Below are 20,674 nucleotides of genomic sequence, written 5' to 3' on the forward strand. Positions count from 1 at the left end.
TACAACACCAAAGTTTTGTATCTTCCTACTGGATCTGTAAAGGTTTCTTCTTAAGCTTATTTAACGTGAGGAAAAAATGAACAAATCACAAAAATCTAGTACATAACCCCTTGGGAAAATGTCCAATGAACTGTTAAACAAGTGCATACCAATGCAAACAAGATTTGCTACAGGCGTGCCTATAAAACATTAGACTCCACATTTTAAATAAACACAGGTCCTCTTGTTAGTGAATCTAAGAGTACCTTCCATTATCTACAGAAATAGTAATAATATGACCAGACATGAAATGTTAAGTGAATTTAAACACACAGACCCATTTTTACCTGCCATGTCATTTTATTTCAAGATGGCAACCTCAGAATAGTTATAGGATTATGTGATTATCAGAGTGATTATTGACCATTTCTCCCAGCAAGGGCCACTGTGAATTTTGCCATTTTGTGCATTCCAGTTAGTATTTACTTGTGTTGAGGTTGTTGGCGGCCTTCTTCAACAGTTTTTTCCTCGGTTCTCTTTTCTAGGGTTTCTTCTAATTTTGAACACATACCACCAAGAATTGAAATCCCAAAAAGGGTGAAACGTATAAGCAGTAGAGCTATTCCCTTGTTCAGAGCAAATATTATTTTGGGTTGAAGACGTAGTGTTTTGTCAGGTGGAGGGCCACTATCTAGGCTACCACCTGCTCCTCTCTCTTCGCATGATGGTGGTTTCCAACCGTCCATACAGTGACATTGTTTCCTGTTGTTGCACACCCCTTTGAAATTGCATCTCTTGATATCACAGTCAAAATTAATGTCTTGATAAAAAGTACAGTTCTGATTTAAACAATATTTTCCTGGCCCACATGTTGCACCATCCACTACAAGCCCCATTTCTGGTATTTCTGCCCCATCGTGTACATCGTATCCAAAGCATTTTTCGTTATCTGCTATTATATGACGGAATGTAGTATGCTCACCTCCACCAGGAATTTGGCTGACAGCAGTACAATGTAGCATCCCACAAAAAAGGTCATCCTCTTCACATGGCACCGAGGTTGATCCTCCTCGTATCAACCTCACCCCACAGTTTCCAAATCGGTCGCCAATTAGATTCAATTTTGTATAGCACACTTCTGCAGCATCTTTTACTTGGTGGCCAAAAAGGGCTTGACACTGCATATCACGGTCAGTACAGTTTCCTCTCACACAAACAGCTAATGGTGAACATGGGGTTCCATCCTGGATATAAAGGTCATCTGGACAAGCATGTGTTGTCCCGTTACAGAATTCTGGTAGATCACAAATACCAGGCGTGTCTCTGCAAACCTTTCCAGGCTGAGCATACCTACAGCCAATGCAGCAAGGTCCTATACTACAAATACTACCGGAGCTTAGGGCACAATGGGTCTCACAACATTTATCCATACTACAAGCTTTAAGGGAGCCACAGTCACATTCTTCATCCATATTTATGATCTTGTCACCACAACGAGGAGCTACATAAGGAAAATTTGTGTATGCTGGATGTTTTACACCCAAACAAGGATCCCACCCTCTAGCCCGTTGAAGCATTCTGTTATATGTACAATTGCTCATCATATCTAGAAGACCAGGCTGAGGAGCCATGACACAGCTAGCTCTCCGAAAACAACTACAACCAGATGTGTCATGCCCTGTGCCGAGTACATGACATAATGTATGGGCTTCAATAGCTGCACCTAAAAATATGTGATAATTTCCTACAAATGTATATGCTACTCCCCAATTGGGGTTGCATATTCCATTATGGATACCATAATATGTGACCCCACTGAGTTTATGTCCTGTAAGAAGCAGTGAAGTATCATGACGAATATACCCCCACCATTGCAATTTCCAAATACCAAAGTGACTTAAAGCTGCATAAGCACTAGGCCAGGTATGTAACTGTATCTGATCTGAACGAGTCCATATGCACATAACACGTATGGAAACATCGTAATGAGCTTGTCTGAAAATGGTATCCACTATGTTGTTCATAAGCACTACATTCTCTACTATACGTGTCTGGTTTCTATCCAGAACATATAGTGAGTTAGTAACCGTGTAGTGAAGTTTTAAGTATTTCCTGTGTGGCCACCACAAATACACAGGGGCTGCTCTAGGAGTTTCAGCAAGTGTTGCCTCTTCATATGCGTGATCTTTATCTTCCTCCTCAATCGTACACCTTTCCACCTCTGATCTTTCTTCTGACACAAGCAGAGAAATCACATGCTCAAATTTGGAAGAAGCCTCCAGTGGTTTGATCTCATAAGTGAAGTCATCCACCTGCAGCATGCCATGCAGACCCCCATAGCAGGTGTCCAGGGTGCCCATAGACCCAGGAACCCCTTCCAGGTAGCTGTAGTAGTAACAGTCCCGGGGGACATAAGGGTAGTCCTCCTGCATGGCACCTTGGTCGTCATCGGTGATAACAGGAAAATGTCTGGGCAGCAAGCTCTTCTTGACTTTCAGGTGAACCACATGTCTTTGGCCCCTGAAGTGAATCTTGTAGGAAAGCTGGCCTTGTATCTCAGCTCCACTTACCCTATGGGAGACCTTCCTGGGGATCACAACTTCAGAGGAAGTGAAGCGCCATCCTGGTCGGGCATGGGAGCAGCAGACCGGGGACAGGAACAGCCAGAGCAGAGGCAGCCAGAGATCGCCCGTCTTATGGGCCTGGGCCCAGGAAGGCCCCATGAGTGAGGGAGCCTGTGACTCAAAAAACAGTGCAGTCAGGTGGGAGGCAGGCAAGGCTATTCCTGAAACAGCAACTTCTCTAGCAGTGTAGTCATGAGGAGAGCAGAGACAGGCTGAAGGCTTGGCACCCTGGGGAGGTTGAGGAGGGAGGGGGGAGCTATGACATAACAATGTGTGTTTATTAGGGGAGGCTGTGCTCAGGCATCTGGGGATCCTAGCTCAGGGGACTTAGAGAAGGAAAGAAAATGGGAGGAATTAGGAGAAGTAGGGTGTATACCTGGGCTCAAAAGTGCCACGGACTCTTGGAGAAGTCACAGGGGAAGAATAAGTGGGTTTGTTGCAATTTTAAGACACTAATGACTTTTTCCCCCTCACACCTTAATAAGATAAGGGATCAACATTTAACTAAAATAGAGAATGGAGAGGAGAGTTAAAGCTTCTCTTTATAAGAATTTTGAGGAGAGACTTAGATTCATAAATGGTAAAACTTGAATGCTGTAGGGGGTGGTTGATGGAAAGAAAGAGTAAACAGAGGTCATGAGAAGACAAATTAGAGTGCATAATAGTAGTTTCTTATAAAGGGAAACTTATACCTACCGTATGTCCCAGCAATTCTAGGCCTCGGAAACTACCCATAAACACTTGTATATGAATGTTCATAGCAGCATCAGTCATGAATTTATTCCACAACCTGAAACAAACCACCAGTAATCAGTAAATGAATGGATAAATAAACTGGTACATTCATCCAGTGGAATGAAACTCAGTAAATCTGAACAAATTTTTGACACATGTAAGAACGTGGATGTAAATCACAGAAACTAAGATACGATTTAATTTGTATGAAGTTCCATTATACTCCAAACTAATTCCTGGGAATAGAATTCATATCAGTAGTTCCTGAAGTGGGGGAATGGAGCAATAGAGGGAACTTTCTGGAGTGATGGGAAACTTCTGTATCTTTTTTGTTTTTGTTGAGCCAACATTGGTTTACAACATTATATAAGTTTCACGTGTACAACATTACAATTTGACTTCTGTACACACTACGGCATGCTCAGCATCAAAATCTAGTAACCATTCTTCACCGTACAATTGACCCCCTTTACCCATTTCACCTTCCTCCCATCCCCTTCTTCTTTGGTAATCACCAATCTGTTTTCTGTATCTATGTTTGTTTTTGTTTTTGTTTTGTTTGTTCATTTATTTTGTTATTTTCATATTCCACATATGAATGAAACCACACAGTATTTGTCTTCCTCCATGTGACTTATTTCACTTAGCATAATACCCTCTTCAACACTTGTTATTTCTTCTCTTTTTATTTTTATTCATTTTTAGTTTTTATTTTTTCCTGAGGAAGATTAGCCTTGAGCTAACTGCTGCCAATCCTCCTCTTTTTGCTGAGGTAGGCTGGCCCTGAGCTAACATCCGTGCCCATCTTCCTCTACTTTATATGTGGGACTCCTGCCACGGCATGGATTGCCAAGCAGTGTCATGTCCGTACCCGGGATCCCAACCGGCGAACTGCGGGCCGCTGAAGCCAAACGTGAGCGCTTAACTGCTGCGCCATCAGGCAGGCCCCTCTTCTCTTTTTAAAAAATATTTTAATTTAGTAATTTTTTATTGAGGTAACATTGGTTTGTAACATTATATAAGTTTCAGGTGTACTTGATTATGTTTTAATTTCTGTCTAGACTCAATCATGTTCACCACTCAAAGACTAATTTCCATCTGTCACCATACACATCTGCCCTATCTCCTCTTTCACCCTCCTCCCTCCCTGCTTCCCCTCTGGTAACCACGGATCTAGTTCCTATATCTATGTGTTGGTTTGTTGCTGTTGTCTTTATTTGCCACTTAGGAGTGAAATCATATGGTATTTGACTTTCTCAATCTGACTTATTTCACTTACCTTAATACCCTCAAGGTCCATCCATGTTTTTGCAAATACCAAGATTTCATTGCTTTTAATAAGTGAGTAGTATTCCATTGTATATAAATATATATATATAGAGAGAGACCACATCTTCTTTATCCATTCATCTGTTGATGGGCACTTAGGCTGTTTCCAAGTCTTGACTATTGTGAATAATGCTGCCATGAACATAGGGGTGCGAATATCTTTTAGCATTAGTGTTTTTGTGTTCTTTGGATAAATACCCAGAAGTGGAAGAGCTGGATCACACAGTAGTTCTATTCTTAATCTTTTGAGGAATCACTATACTATTTTCCTTAGAGGCTCCACCAGTTTACGTTCCCACCAGCAGTGTATGAGGGTTCCCTTTTCTCCACATCCTCTCCAACACTTGTCATCTCTTGTCTTTGTAATAATAGCCATTCTGAGGGGAATGAGGTGGTATCTCCTTGTAGTTTTGATTTGCATTTCCCTAATAATTAGTGATGTGGAACATCTTTTCATGTGTCTGTTTGCCCTCTGTATATCTTCTCTGGAAAAATGTCTGTTCATATCCTCTTCCTATTTTTAATTGGCCGTGTTGTTTTTTTCTTGCTGAGTTGTATGAGTTCTTTATATATTTTGGATACCAACCCCTTCTCAGATCGATGATTTGCAAATATCTTCTCTCAATTGTTAGGTTTGTATTTTGTTTTGTTTTGTTGTTTTCTTATCTTTTGTATTTCTGAGGTGTCCATTGTAATTTATCCTCTTTCATTTCTGATTTTATTTATTTGAGCCTTCTCTCTTTTTTCTGGTGAGTCTAGCTAAAGATTTGTCACTTTTGTTTAGCTCTTCAAAGAACAAGCTCTTGGTTTCATTAAATTTTTCCTTTTTTTTTTTAGTCTCTATTTCATTCATTTCTGCTGTGATTTTTATTATTGTCCTTCCTTCTGCTGATTTGGGGCTATTTTTGTTCTTCTTTTTCCAGTTCCTTTAGATGCACTATTCGATTGTTTATTTGGTATTTTCCTTGTTTGTTGAGGTAGGCTTGAATTGCTACAAATTTCCCTCTTAGAACCACTTTTGCTGTATCCCATAGATTTTGGCATGTCATATTTTTATTTTCATTTGTCTCTAGGTATTTTTTGATTTCTCCTTTGATAGCTTCATTGAGCCAATTGTTGTCCAGTAGCATTTTCTTTAATCTCCACACTTTCTGGCTTTTCTGATTTTCTTCCTGCTGTTGATTTCTAGTTTCAGACCATTGTATTCAGAAAAGATGCTTGGTATTATTTGGATCTTCTTAAATTTATTGAGACTTGTTTTGTGGCCTAATATGTGATCAATCCTGGAAAATGTTCCATGTCCATTTGAAAAGAATGTGTATTCTGAGGGATTTGGATGGAATGTTTTCTCTAAATCTACTAAGTGCATTGGGTCTAATGTGTCATTTAAGGCCAATGTTTATAGATCTTCTGTTTGGATGATCTATCCAATCAGTGCAAGTGGAGTGTTAAAGTCCCCTACTATTATTATGGTCCTGTCTATTTCTCCCTTTATGTCTGTTAATAATTGCTTTATATATTTAGGTGCTCCTATGTTGGGTGCATAGATATTTACAAGTGTTATATACTTGTGTTGGATTTATTCCTTTATCATTATGTAGTGCCCGTCTTTGTCTCTTGATACAGTTTTTGTTTTCAAGTCTATTTTGTCTGATATAAGTATTGTTACCCCCACTTTCTTTTCTTTGCCCTTTTCATAGAGTATCTTTTTCCATCCTTTCACTTTCAGTTTGTGAGTGTCTTTAGGTCTGAAGTGTGTCTCTTGTATGCAGCATATATATAGGTCTTGTTTTTTATCCAATTGGCCACCCTATGTCTTTTTATTGGAGCATTTAGTCCATTGACATTTAAAGTAGCTATTGATAAATATTTATTTATTGCCATTTTGTTACTTTTTTTCCTGGGTGTTTTAGTAGTTCTTCTCTGTTCCTTGCTTCTTCTCTTGCTCTCTTCCCTTGTGGTTTGATGGCTTTCATTAGTAATACATTTGATTTCTTCCCTCTTACTTGTTTGTTTACTTATTATAGGTTTCTGCTTTGTGATTACCATGAGGTTCCTATATAATATTCTACGTATATAGCAATCTCTATTGAGTTGATAGTCTCTTTAGCATGACCTCTTTCCAAAAGCTCTACTCCTTTACTCCCCTCCTTCCACATTTTATGTTTTTGAAATAATATCTAATCTCTTGTTTCTGTGTGTCTATCCATTGTTATCTTTTCATTGAAATAAGTAATTTTAGTACTTTTGTCTTTTAACTTTCATATTATCTTCATGGGTGGTTGATCTGCTACCTTTACTGTATTATTGCCCTTACCAGTGATTTTAGGGCCTGGTTGTGTTTTTTTTGGTTTGATAATTTTCTTATCCTTATTTTTGGTCTTCTCTTTCCCACTTAAATAATTCCCTTCAGCATTTCTTGTAGACCTAGTTTCTTGGTGATAAACTCCTTTAATTTTGGCTTGTCCAGGAAGCTCTTTATCTCTTCTTCCATTCTGAATGATTACCTTGCTGGATCGAGTATTCTTGGCTGTAAGTTTTTTCCTTTCAGCACTTTAAATATGCCACTCTCTTCTAGCCTGTAGGGTTTCAGCTGAGAAGTCTGCTGATAGCCTTATGAGCTTTCCTTTGTATGTCACTTGTTGCTTTTCTCTTGCTGCTTTTAGGACTCTCCCTTTATCTTTAATTTTGAACATTTTAATTATAACGTGTCTTGGTGTGGGCCTCTTGGTGTTCATCTTGTTTGGTGCTCTATGTACTTCCTATACTTGGATGTCAGTTTCCTTCCTTAGGTTAGGAAAGTTTTTAACTGTTGTTTCTTCGAATAGATTCTCTGCCCATTTGTCTCTCTCTTCTCCTTCTGGGACACCTATGGTATGAATGTTAGTGTGCTTGATATTGTCCCAGAGTTCCTTTAGCCTGTTGTCATTCTGTCTAATTCTCTTTTCTTTTATCTGTTCAGTTTGGGTGATTTCCTCTAGGCTTTCTTCCAGCTCACTTGTCCATTCTTCTGTACCGTCTACTCTGCTATTGAGTCCCTCTAGTGAATTTTTCATTTGCATATTGTATTCTTCATTTGTGATTGGTTCTTTTTTATATTTTCCAGTTCTTTGTTGATGTTCTCACTGTGTTCATCCAGTCTTCTCCCAATATCACTGAGCATCCTTATGAGTTTCTGTTTGAACTCTTTGTCAGGTATATTGCTTATTTCTTTTTCACTTAGTTCTTTTTCTGGAGTTTTGTCCTGTTCCCTTGCTTGGAATCTGTTCCTTTGCCTTCTCATTATACCTCTTTCTCTGTGCTTATATTTATGTATTAGGTGAGTCAGCTATGTCTCCCGATCTTGGAAAAGTGGCCTTATGTAACAGACGCCTTTTGAGGCCAACCAGTGTGCTTGCCTCTTGTTACCAGAAAAATGATCCAGGAGTGACCTCTTTGTGGGTTGCTTGTGTCCTTCTGCTGTGGCAGGGTTGCTCTTACTGCAGGTACCCAGGGAGCCTAGTCTTTCCTTCCCAGTCGCCCCACTGCAGAGGCCCACACCCCTCCACCAACGCATCCCAAGATTACTTTGTCCTCACACAGGCCCTGCCCCACAGAGGTGGACACACTCACCTGCCTGTAGAGGATCAAGGCACCCAGTCTATGTGGGCTGACAAGTAGCCTAAGGGCTTGCTGTTGGGCGGAGCTAGTCCCTAGGGCCAGCTGCCTGCTCTGGCTGAAGTGGATTAAATCTGCTCTCTAGTGGGTGTGGCAGACCCCTGGGCTAACAGGCCATGGGAAGAACTTCAATGACGTCTGCCAGGGTCTGTGTCAGCATGCCTGTACTAGGTCACAACAATGCCCACCACCAATGTCTCAGTCTCTAGAGAGGCCTCATCTCTCTCAAGATGCACCCAGAGCCTACCAGGTGAGTCTCTTTTCACCAAAGGACTGTGCATCTTTCCTTTTGCTGATTTTAGGTTGTTCTCTGAGATAGGTGTATTCTTGCAGGGGCCCTTTAAGAGCTGGGTTTTTTTGGCTTTCGTCTGATAGCTTTTCTGGGTGTATTCCCCCGTTGCAGTTACTAGCCCATGAAGCCAGATAGTAGGACACTCATCTCAGTTGTGCTGAGTCTGCAGGATGCTTATAGTGGTAAGATGCCCCCAGTAAGGTCCCCACTTCTGCAGAGAAGGCTGCATACCTTAGGGTGGCTCCTGCCTGGCTGGCTGTGAAGCTCTGCAGCTCTTCAAGGTGGCTTGCTTTCTCTCCAGAAGGAATTTATGCATCTTCTGCCTCAGTCAGTACTGTCTGTTGTTGTGGGGGTTCTTTATATCCAGTTTTCAGTTTTTTCTCCAGGGTAATTTTTCCAATAATAGTTGTAACCTGGTTGTGTTTGTGGGAGGAGGTGAGTTCAGTGTCTGCCTAGGCCACCATCTTCATGAGATCTCTATGCAGGGGAATATTTATTGTATATATTTGTGGTGACATTGCAGGATCCTTCCTGAAACATATCTGGTCTCTCCTTCAATTGGCAATAGGTCAGTGATTGAGCTGTCTCAGGTCTGAAGTGGATAAGAGATACCCACCGCAGAAGTTGGCATCAGTATACGGATGACCAGCTTTTGCTTGTATAAGATAATAAATGCCCTAATTGCCTGCTCACCTATCTCATCCCTAGGAGGACCCAAGTCTATTAGACATGGCCGCAAATACACTTAGATCAGGGCCCAATGTTTGCCATTCCAGTCTTATTGCCCATTATGGTAATTATGCCCACTTTGTTTCTGACAGTCAAGGACCAATTTTTTATACTGTTCTGGAATCTTATCACTTTCACTGATACTAGGGAGCCCAGTTTTAAAGCACCATGTCCTGCCATCAACCCTGGCCTACAAGGACAGCCACCATTGAGGCTCCAGTGATGTCTGCTTTGCTCTGACTAGTGCATTTCTTACTGCTTGAGTAAAGACGGTGTCCTCTAGGATCTCCAGAGAAACAGGGTCAGTAGTGGTTTGTCTGATCTTTTCTAACAAATCCATTCTAACATGCCTTCCCTGTATATTCTCACCCCCTAATTCACTTCTCTGCCAAAGTGGTGCTAACATTTCCACCTCAATTATTGTCGTCTATCAACATTTCCAAGCCTCAAAGATGCAATAATTCCAGCAGCATCGTAGGATAAGCACTGGGCATCTTTGCAAAAGATTGTTAAATCCTGAGCACAACCTTATTAAAAGGCTTTCCCCTGTATAATCATATATTCTATTTCTCCTAACCCAGTAGCCTCAGAATCTATTCCTATATATATTCTCCTGGCTCCTAATGGCACATATTAGCTTCCAAAGCTTTCTTGATCAATGACCCAGTTCCTCTCATACTAAGGTCAGCATTATCCCCCCTTGGGCCATTTTGAGGCCTGAGCCTAGTTATTGGTCTAGATGCAATGGGGGGAAGTTAAGAACAGATCTTCAGGAAGATAAGCATAATCTTTCGTGAAGCATGGTCTCCAGACAATAAGAGGCTGCTCTCTTCTAACAAGGGGTAACAAGTGAGTTCTGCTGGCCCAGAGTGTCCATGAGAATCTCAGGATTCAAGTTTTCAAATGCATCCACTCAAATGTCCTCATTCAGAATCTCAGGATAATACCTCTTCCCTAATGAACCTGTGATTTTTACACAAGAAACATACCAGAGCTCTAAATTCAGTATCTTTATAATTCTGCACATTTATGACAAATTTTGTGTCTTATTTGTAGCACAGTCTGTGAGATGAGATTCTTTTGAAACATTGTCAAGGAGGTCTTATGACTTTCACACCATGCCCAAGTTATTTGACCTGAGCCTGTCATTTTCTCTCTTCACGGCTTCTTCAGTAGTTAACTAACTTCATAATTCTCATATCTCTAATTCAAATACTAGAGCTATTGTATAAGCCAGGGCGCCACTTCCATCTGTACCTCATCCTAACATACCACAAGTGAGAGTCTTAGTTGATGATGTTGCAGCACACCAGTTGTCACAAATTCTCTGGCTGCAACTGTGCGTCCTAGTTGCCATCGAACAAGTGACTGATCGTTCTAAAATCTCACATCCCATGGATCTGCCTTTTAAGGAACACTTCTGTTACCAACTGTCAGACACACACCCTGAGACAAGGATTTGAGTCTGCGCAGTTTATTTGGGATGTAATCCCAAGATGTGAGTGCATGGTGAAGGAGTGGAAAAGTGTGACAGGAAAGGGGTAAAAGCAAATCAAGCATACATTAATGGCTGTGTGACCATGTGAGCAACAATCAGGACACAGTTCTATTGTGGACTCTCTGAGACACACTGTCAGACACCTCCGAATTGTCCCATGAGGATTGTGGAAGCTGTGAGGTTTATTCACAAAACATCTCTCATTGTTTAAGAGTTGTTTCCGGATGTATTAATTCCTTCTTGCTGCCAGCCTGCTCCATGAATGGGCCAAGCACACTCCTGTGAAGTAGAAAGCCGTTAGTGTCTATAGGAATTGTGACCAGTATGCAGAAGGTACCTTTGCATTTAATCTTTGCCTCAAGCTCTGTTTTCTAGGGAAACTGGGTACAGTAGATGCTGATGGCCCACCCTCCATCCCCTTGTCCCACCTGAGTTCACTGGCAGCTGCAGTAGACAATTTCCGTGCTCTGACAGATTTCTGCTTCAAGTGTTGTATCTCACTTCTCTTCCTGACAACTTTCTCCCGTACCAAGGAGAAATATTCTGAGGCGTGTTTCACATGACTTCTTAGAGAGTCCACAGGGGATGACCCCAGTAGCCCACAGTGGAGACTTGCTCATTAATATACTCTTTTTTGCACTTTCCAAAAAAACTAACTCCACCTAAATCCTTGTCTCTGTGTCTGCTTTTTGGGGAACCCAAATTAAGACAGTATGTAAGATTCTAAGATTATATGAAATGCTTATAATATAAGGAGATTAGTTCTATCTCCTAATCTTGATATACAGTAGTCTCCGCTTATCCATTTTTTCACTTACCATGGTTTCAGTTGACCGCAGTCAACTCCTATCCAGAAAATGTTAAATGGAAAATTCCAGAAATAAACAATTCATAAGTTTTAAATTGCATGCCATTCTGATTAGCGTGGTGAAATCTCACACCTCCCTGCTCTGTCCCGCCTGGGACATGAATCGTCCCTTTGTCCGGTGTATCAATGTTGTATATGCTACCCGCCCGTTAGTAGCCATCTCTATTATCTGAGCAACTGTTGCGGTAATCATGGTGCTTGTGCTCAAGTAACCCTTACTTTACTTAATAATGGCCCCAAAGTGCAAGAGTAGTGATGCTGGCAATTCAGTTATACCAAAGAGAAGCCATAAAGTGCTTTCTTTCAGTGAAAAGGTAAAAGTCCTCAATAAGAAAAGAAAAAAATCATATGCTGAGGTTGCTAAGATCTACAGTAACTTTTATTACATCGTATTGTTATAATTGATCTATTTTATTATTAGTTGCTGTTAATCTCTTACTATGCCCAATTTATAAATTAAAATTTATCATGGGTATGTATGTATAGAAAAAAATGTCATCTATAGGGTTTCGTACTGTCCAGGGTTTCAGGCTGGGGGTCTTGGAACGTACACCCTCGGATAAGGGGAGGACTACTGTATTTGACTGATCCAGCCCTAATTAACTCAACCAACATAAAATAACAATGCAGCTTTTCTACAATTAGAAATATTGCAAAAGGTACAGCTTCTTGTAAAAATTTGCAAGTAAAATAACATGACTCTAACAAGTTAACTTTAAAATATAATACAAAATCTGAATTTACCAGTAAAGCAAAGAACAATGGCTTATTGAATAAAACGTATTGGGACAACCGGCGAGCCATTGGAAAAAACATGGTTGGATTACTATTTCGTTCCTTACAGCAAAATAAATTCCAGATTTAAGCATTAACACTGAAGCCAACATAATCCCAGAAAATAAAAAGGATTCTCTCAAAGTAATCTCAAAGAAAAATATAAAACTCAGTAAATATGAAAGAATTGATTGATAAATTTGACTAGAGTCAAATTTAACCTTTTTTTGTTTTTACAAAAGGCATATTCAAAAGAGAATAACTTGGAGCAGCTGCATTTTGTTGTCATATGGACATGTACACTTAAAACATGTGACTCTTTCTCTGGTTTGTCTTCTAAAACCAAGTTTAATCAGATTGTCTTGGTTCATGCCTCTGTGTTTCTTTGGCTCCACTAGATGGCCTTTCTTTTTTCTATTCCTGGCATGTACATTGTTCACCTCTCTCTTCATCTATTCCTAGAATTCATCAAAGGGATGACCACAAAGTGACAGGAGCACACAAGTGGAACACCTAACATTTCACAAGGGAATGCCTTTCCAAAGATTTGACGTTTAACCTCTATTGAGAGAAAAATAGGAGTTTTCTAGGGCAAGGGGTAGGGGAAGGTGGTAAATAGCATTTGGGGGATGGGAATTGGATGTACAGATGTACAGAGACAAGACACAGTCAAGTATATTCAAAACAGAAAATAGCCAGAGGATGCAAATTGTGCAAAGCATATTGGAAAATGATATCAAAAGGTCATTTCATACAGTGTACAAAGAGTGGCATTCAGAAGTTATTGGGAACATATATGGAGGATATCTGATTAGATATGTATTTTCAAGAAAAATTTCCAAAAACACTGAGAATAGACTGAGGATAAGACAATTTGGGAACAAAGACATTGGTGAAGGGCAAGTACCAAAGGAAGCATTATAATACGCATATTTTAAATATTCAAAGTTCAATTTTGAGCAAGAGCTGCAGCAGTTTCAAAAAGAGGACCAAAGTCTTAATTTTACTTATCCTAATTAATTTTCTGCAATTAGTAATATATTCAGATTATTTACTTCAATCAGATATTTTTTGTGCATTAGGCACTGTTCTAGGTATTGGAATACAACAGTGAGCAAAACAGATAAAAGGAACGCTGCCCTCATGGAGATTATATTCTGGTATTCAAAGCAAATCCTCCAAGAGGATACCCATACTGCCAAACTAAGGTGAAGAGTTAGAGCAGACAAGCTTAGCCAGGAAGCACAGTAGGAACAGGGTCAGGAGATTTTATTAAACAAACAACAATTTGTTTACACTTTAACAAGAATTCATTTCTTCCTCTTTCCATTACCAAAACAGCATGGTACTGGCACAAAAACAGACACACAGATCAATGGAACAAAATTGAGAGCCCAGAAGTAAACCCACATGTTTATGGACAGATAATATTCGACAAGGGAGCCAAGAGCATACGAGGGCGAAAGGAGAGTCTCTTCAATAAATGGTGTTGGCAAAACTGGACAGCCACATGCAAAAGAATGAAAGTAGACCATTCCCTTACACCATGCACAAAAATCAACTCCAAATGGATTAAAGACTTGAATGTAAGACCCAAAACCATGAGACTTCTAGAAGAAAACATAGGCAGTACGCTCTTTGACATCAGTCTGAGCAGCATATTTTCAAGTCCCATGTCTGACCGGGCAAGGGAAACAAAAGAAAAAATGAGCAAATGGGACTACATCAAACTAAAAACTTCTGCACAGCAAAGGAAACCATCAACAAAATGAAAAGACAACCTAACAATTGGGAGAAGATATTTGCAAACCACATATCAGATAAGGGGTTAATATCCAAAATATACAAAGAACTAATACAGCTCAACAACAAAAAAACCAACAATCCAATTAGAAAATGGGCAAAACATCTGAACAGAGATTTCTCCAAAGAAGATATACTGATGGCCAACAGGCATATGAAAAGATGCTCAACATCATTAGCTATCAGGGAAACGCAAATCAAAACTACAATGAGGTATCACCTCACTCTGGTCAGAATGGCTATAATTAACAAGACAGGAAACAACAAATGCTGGAGAGGGTGTGGAGAGAAGGGAAGCCTTGTTCACTGCTGGTGGCAGTGCAAACTGGTGCAGCCACTATGGAAAGCAGTATGGAGTATCCTCAGAAAATTAAGGATAGATCTACCATATGATCCAGCTATTCCACTGTTGGGTATTTATCCAAAGAACTCGAAAACACAAAGGCATAAAGATACTTGCACCCCTATGTTCCTTGCAGCATTATACACAATAGCCAAGACTTGGAAGCAACCTAGGTGCCCATCAAGGGACGAATGGATAAAGAAGATGTGGTATTTATACATGATGGACTACTACTCAGCCATAAGAAATGATGAAATCCAGCCATTTGTGACAACATGGATGGACCTTGAGGGTATTCTGCTGAGTGAAATAAGTCAGAGGGAGAAAGTCACATACCATATGATCTCACTCATAAGTAGAAGATAAAAATGACAAAAAAAACCCCACATAGCATTGGAGATTGGACTGGTGGTTACCATTGGGGAAGGGGGGAGGGAAAAAGGGATGATTAGGGTCACATGTGAGGGGATGAACTATAATTAGTGTTCAGGTGGTGAACATGATGTAATGTGTACAGAATTTGAAATATGATGTACATCCAAAAAAAATAAAAATTAAAAAAAAGAAATTGAAATTAGAATACAATACCATTTATAATAGCATCAATCAAATAACAAAAAAATATGAAATGCTTAGTGATAAATCTGTCAAAAGAGGTCCAAATATGTTCATGAAAAACTACAAAACATATATGTGGTAAACTGTAAAACAAATGAAAGAAATCAAAGAAGAACTAAAAAATGCAGAGAGATTACAAGTTCATGGATAGGAAGACCACATCGTCAAGAAGTCAGTTATTCCCAACTTGCTCTATAAATGCAATGAAATCCCAATCAAAGTCCCAGCAAGTTATTTTGTGGATTTCTACAAACTGTTTCTAAAGTTTATATGGAGAGGAAAAGACCGAAAATAGCCAACACAATATTGAAGGAGAAGAACAAAGTTGGAAGACTAACACTAGCTGACTTCAAGACTTACTGTAGAGCTACAGTAATCAAAACTGCATGGTATGGGTGAAAGTATAGACAAACAGAACAATGGAACAAAATGGAGATCCCAGAAATAGACCCATATATTATAGTCAACTGTTCTTTGACAAAGGAGGAAAGGCAAAACAATGTAGCAAAGATAATCCTTTCAACAAATGGTCCTGGAACAATTGGATAGCCACATGCAAGAAAGTGAATCTAGATACAAATCTTATACTCTTCACAAAAATTAACTCAAAATGGATCACAAGACTTAAAAGTAAAGCACAAACCTATAAAAATCTTAGAAGATAACATAGAAAAAAACTTAGATGATCTTGGGTATGGTAATGGCTTTTTAAATATGACACCAAAGGTACAATCCATGAAAGAAATAATTGACAAGCTGACCTTCATTAAAATTAAAAATTACTGCTCTATGAAAGACCATATCAAGAGAATGAGAAAACAAACCACAGACACGGAGAAAATATTTGTGAAAGACACAACTGATAAAGGACTGTTATCCAAAATATACAAAGAACTCTTAAACTTGACAATAAGGAAACAAACAACTTCATTAAAACATGGGCCTAAGACCTTAACAAACACCTCACCAAAGAAGATATATGGATGGCAAACAAGTATATGAAAAGATGCTCAACATCATATGTCATTAGGGAAATGCAAATTAAAATAATGAGATACCACTACTTACCTATTAGAACAGCCAAAATCCAGAATATTGACAACACCAAATGCTGGTGAGGACATGGAGCAACAGGAAACAGGAACTCTCATTCACTGCTGGTGAGAATGCAAAATGGTACAGCCACTTTAGAAGACAGTTTGGTGGTTTCTTATAAAACTAAGTATACTCTTACCATATGATCCAGCAGTTGTGCCCCTTGGTATTTACCCAAAGGAGTTGAAAATTTATGTCCACACAAAAACCTGGATATGGATGTTTGCAGTAGCTTTATTCATAATTACCAAAACTTGGAAACAACCATGGCATCCTTCAGTAGGTGAATGGATAAACTATGGTACATTCAGATGATAAGATAGTATTCAGTGAGAAAAATAAATGGGCCATTGAGCCATGAAAAGACATGGAGGAATTTTAAATGCATATTACTAAGTGAAAGAAGCAAATCTGAAAAGGCTATTTACTATATGGTTCAACTATATGACATTCTGGAAAAGGCAAAACTATGGAGAGAGTAAAAAGATCAACGGTTGCCAGGGGTTGGGAGGGAGGGAGAGGCAGGGCATAGATGATTTTTAGGGCAGTGAAAATACTTTGTATAATACCATAATGATGGATAAATATCATTATATATTTGTTCAAATCCATAGAATGTACAACATCAAGAGTAAACCATAATGTAAACTGTGGACTTTGGGTGATTATGATGTGCCAATATATGTTTTATCAATCATAGCAAATGTACCAGTCTGGTGGAGGATACTAATAGTGGGGGAGATAATGCATGTGTAGGGGCAGGAGATACATGAGAAATCTCTGCATATCCCCTTCAATTTTATTGTGAACTTAAAACTTTTCTTAAAATATAAAGTCTTAATTTTAAAAAACCTGAAAACATTTCTGACACAAATCAAAGAGTATCTAAATAAAAAAAAATTAAAAGTGGAGTTACAAACCAAAATTACAATAATACAAGTTTTTCTATTTGTCCGTGTATTTAGCTTTACCAGAGAACTTTCTACTTTTGTATGGCTTTCAGTCACTGTCTGTAGGGGCAAAGGCAAGCTAAATGCCACCAACTTTCTCACTCTTTTTGATGCAGTCCTTTCTTGGCTGTCCATTTGGCTGTATATTGTAGCTTCTTAATTGGTTTCTAGAGTTCTTGTAAAGGTATTTTGGTCCATATGGGTTGTTAACTCAGTATCTCCATAGGGGAACAAGGGCCTTGAGCACCCTAGTCTGCCATCTTGCTGACGTCTCTTAAAACTTTCTTCTGGGGTAATTATGCTGGCAATAAATTTGTTCAGTTTTCATTTGCTTGAGAAAAATCTTTATTTCTCCTTCAATTTTAAAATAAACTTTATATTTTGAAATAACTGTAGATTCGCATACAGTTGTAAGAAATAATAGAGATCCCATGTACTCCCTATGCTGCTTCCTCAAATAAAACCATCTCGCAACCCTTAGTATAATATAACCACGATATGGATATTGAGACCGTCAACACAGAGAATATTCCCACCGCCACAGGATCTCTCACATTCCCCTTTTACAGCCAAGCCCACTCTTCCTCCCCTCCCACATCCACTCCTTAACCCCAGCCACCGCTAATCTGTTCTCCACTTCGATAATTTTGTAATATAAGGATGGAATCGTACAATATGGAAATTTTCAGGATTGGCCTTTTTCACTTAGCATAGTCTTTTGGAGATTCATCCAGGTTATTGAGTGCATTGTGAGTTCAATCTTTCTTATATCTGAACAGCATTTCGTGGTAGGAATGTACCACAGTGTGTTTAACCACTCACCCAGTGAAGGACACCGGGGTTGTTTCCAATTTGGGGATATTATAAATAAAGCTGCTGTACACATTCATGCACATGATTTTATGTGAACACAAATCATTCTTCCGGGATAAATGGCCAGGCATAAAATTTATCAATTGTATATTAGTTACCTTTATAGTTTTCTTTTTTGAAAACTGCCAAAATATTTTCAAGAGTGATTGTACAATTTTACATTCCCACCATTAACGTATGAGTTACCCCATTTCTTCAAATTCTCATCACCATTTGGAGATGTCACAACTTCTCACTTTTAGCCAGACACTGGAGGAAGCTAGAAGAATTGAAAATTCACAGGGGCATACTATAATTTTCTGTTTAAACATAAAATTTCTCTCCACAGTCATCCTGCTTTTGATCAAAGATAACCAAAGTAAGGTTATTCTTGTCTACAAAATAAGTCATCTCATTATATTTGGCCTGATTATTTATGTAAGTGCAGCAAGAATGCTAATTGACCACAAAGGCCTTTTTGAGTTTGCTTTGCTGAGACTTTTTATAAAGAAACTCAGATTAGACTTTTAAGAGCCTCTCAAGGCTAAGAAGTCAAGTGAGAAACTCAGCACTAGACTTCACTTGTAGTAACTACAAATTTGGATGAATTCCTCTCTTCTCAATGTCCCCAAAAGGTCCCAAAGTTTCTGGGCATGCCAGGAAATAACCTTCCTCACTCACCTAGGAGACTGGAAACACTGGAAGCCAGGCGTCAGGTTGGTTTTTCCAAGAGGACGTTGTAAGCAGTGGGTCCATAAAGTCAAATTTTGTTCCTTAAAGCTGCCTGGCCGTATCTGATTCTATACATCATTCTCAAATATGGCATTCCACATAAAGCCTTGGTGATATAACCAATGTTTTCAATTGTGTTGTGTTTCATGGAGAACAGATCCTTATTGAACTAATGCTAAATAACCATATTGCCAAAAAAGTAAAAACACTCAATAAGAGTTTCTGAATTCTGGAGTGATTACATAGGGAGAAAAAAATGTTTGTTTTTATGAAGGTATATTCTATTAAATTGTTGTGAGCTCTAGATGGTATGAGAGAAAAGAGAAAGTTGATTCTTATAAGCAGAAATGAGAATATTAAAGATTCAGAAAGTTTGAAGCAAAAGCTGTATAATTATATTTATTCTTCATTGGTTCACTCAGTGCCATATAATCGTTCTTGTTTTGCTTGATCTTTGGTTAGCAGCTTCATGAATGCATCAACTTCTTCACTAAAGTTCTGGAAATCCTCACTTTGCCCAGTAGCCTGGTCTAAAATTTATTTAAGGAAGGTTTTGATGATGCATTCTGGCCTGTGGTAGATTGCAAACATTTTCAGAGAAGAATCAGAGCAAACTAAAAATGCTCTATGGATGACAAAGGACTTCCAATGGCCATGGTTAAAGTTCTGATGAGAGTTCATTTCACAAGGAAATATGGTTATTTCTCTAACATACAAAATTTTAAGATAATAACTGGAATTATGACTCATATCATTATATCAGAACATATCATGAACAGTGAGGTCATTGACACATATCTATGAACGTCACACAATTTCTGAGATATTTATATTAATAATATTTACCCATACAAATATAACCTGGAGAAGAATAAGCATCTCTTATTTGACAATGCTTTACACACAATTCAACACATCAAATTGTTTTTAACATTTCTCTTTTTATAAGATGAAAGAAGAAGTCTTTTGAGTTTTTTTCAGGGACCCTCTTTCAGCATTTGAAAGAAGACAAGATAATATCAATAGCTCAGAAAAAGCATTTGACAAAATCCAACATCCATTCATGATTTAAAAAAACACCTCTTAGCAAACTAGGAATACAGGGGAATTTCCTCAACTGGATAATGGATATCCACAAAAAACCTGTGCCTAATATCATACTTAATGATGAGAAACTAGAAGCTTTTCCACTAGGATCAGAAACAAAGCAACAATGTCCCCTCTCACTACTCCTTTTCAAAATCATGCTAGAAGACCAAGCTGGTGCAATAAGACAAGAAAAGGAAATAAAATGCATACAGATTGGGAAGGAGGAAATAAAACGGTCTTTCTTCTCAAATGACATAATCATCCATGTAGAAAATGTGAAAGAGTCAACAAGGAAATTTATGGAACTAAGAAGCAATTTTAGTAAGGTTGCAGGATACAAGGTTAATATGCAAAGAAATCACATTCCTATCTACCAATAATGAACAAGTAGAATTTGAAATGAAAAACACAATACCATTTACATTAGCACCCCCTGAAACGAAATAGGTATAAACCTAAAAAGAATGTACAAATCTATATGAGGAAGAATACAAAGCTTGATGAAAGAAATCAAAGAAGAACTAAATAAGTGGAGAGAGATTCCATGTTCATGGCTAGGAAGACTCGATGTTATCAAGATGCCAGTTCTTCCCAACTTGATCTAGAGATTCAACAAAATCCCTCTGAGAAACCAGTGTTATTTTGTGGATATTGACAAACTGATTCTAAAGTTATCAGGGATAAGACCAAGAATATCCAACACAATA

At 38.6% G+C, this 20,674-nt stretch overlaps 2 protein-coding genes across 3 annotated transcripts in view; both read right to left on the minus strand.

The window, feature by feature from the left end:
• Positions 1–329: 329 nt before the first annotated feature.
• LOC123287414 (disintegrin and metalloproteinase domain-containing protein 20-like) lies at positions 330–3,512 on the minus strand. The gene is made up of 2 exons (XM_070513894.1): positions 3,300–3,512; positions 330–2,714 (listed from the first exon to the last, which is right to left on the minus strand). Exons 1-2 carry the CDS (start codon positions 3,375–3,377, stop codon positions 462–464), a joined length of 2,331 nt encoding a protein of 776 aa, XP_070369995.1. The 5' UTR covers positions 3,378–3,512; the 3' UTR covers positions 330–461.
• A 6,831-nt stretch (positions 3,513–10,343) lies between these two features.
• MED6 (mediator complex subunit 6) overlaps positions 10,344–20,674 on the minus strand; it is a 136,549-nt gene continuing 126,218 nt past the window's right edge. The window contains exons 6-7 of one of the 2 annotated variants that reach the window (XM_070513897.1): positions 16,318–16,406; positions 10,807–11,122 (exon numbers count right to left, since the gene is read on the minus strand). In XM_070513897.1, coding sequence (XP_070369998.1) covers positions 16,321–16,406 — 86 coding nt within the window. In that variant the 3' untranslated portion in view covers positions 10,807–11,122; positions 16,318–16,320. Of the gene's footprint in view, positions 11,123–16,317; positions 16,407–20,674 lie in introns of both variants that reach the window. The other variant, XM_070513896.1, reaches the window with a different exon arrangement.

This window comes from Equus asinus, chromosome 7 (genome assembly GCF_041296235.1).
Source record: "Equus asinus isolate D_3611 breed Donkey chromosome 7, EquAss-T2T_v2, whole genome shotgun sequence".
Taxonomy (NCBI): Eukaryota; Metazoa; Chordata; class Mammalia; order Perissodactyla; family Equidae; genus Equus; species Equus asinus.

Bases quoted from the DNA above. Each gene is read 5' to 3' on its own strand.
- LOC123287414 (XM_070513894.1), bottom strand. From the start codon at position 3,377: ATGACTGATGCTGCTATGAACATTCATATACAAGTGTTTATGGGTAGT. The intron at 2,715-3,299 runs GTAGGTATAAGT...TTTGAGTCACAG, and splicing joins TAGAATTGCTGGGACATACG to GCTCCCTCACTCATGGGGCC.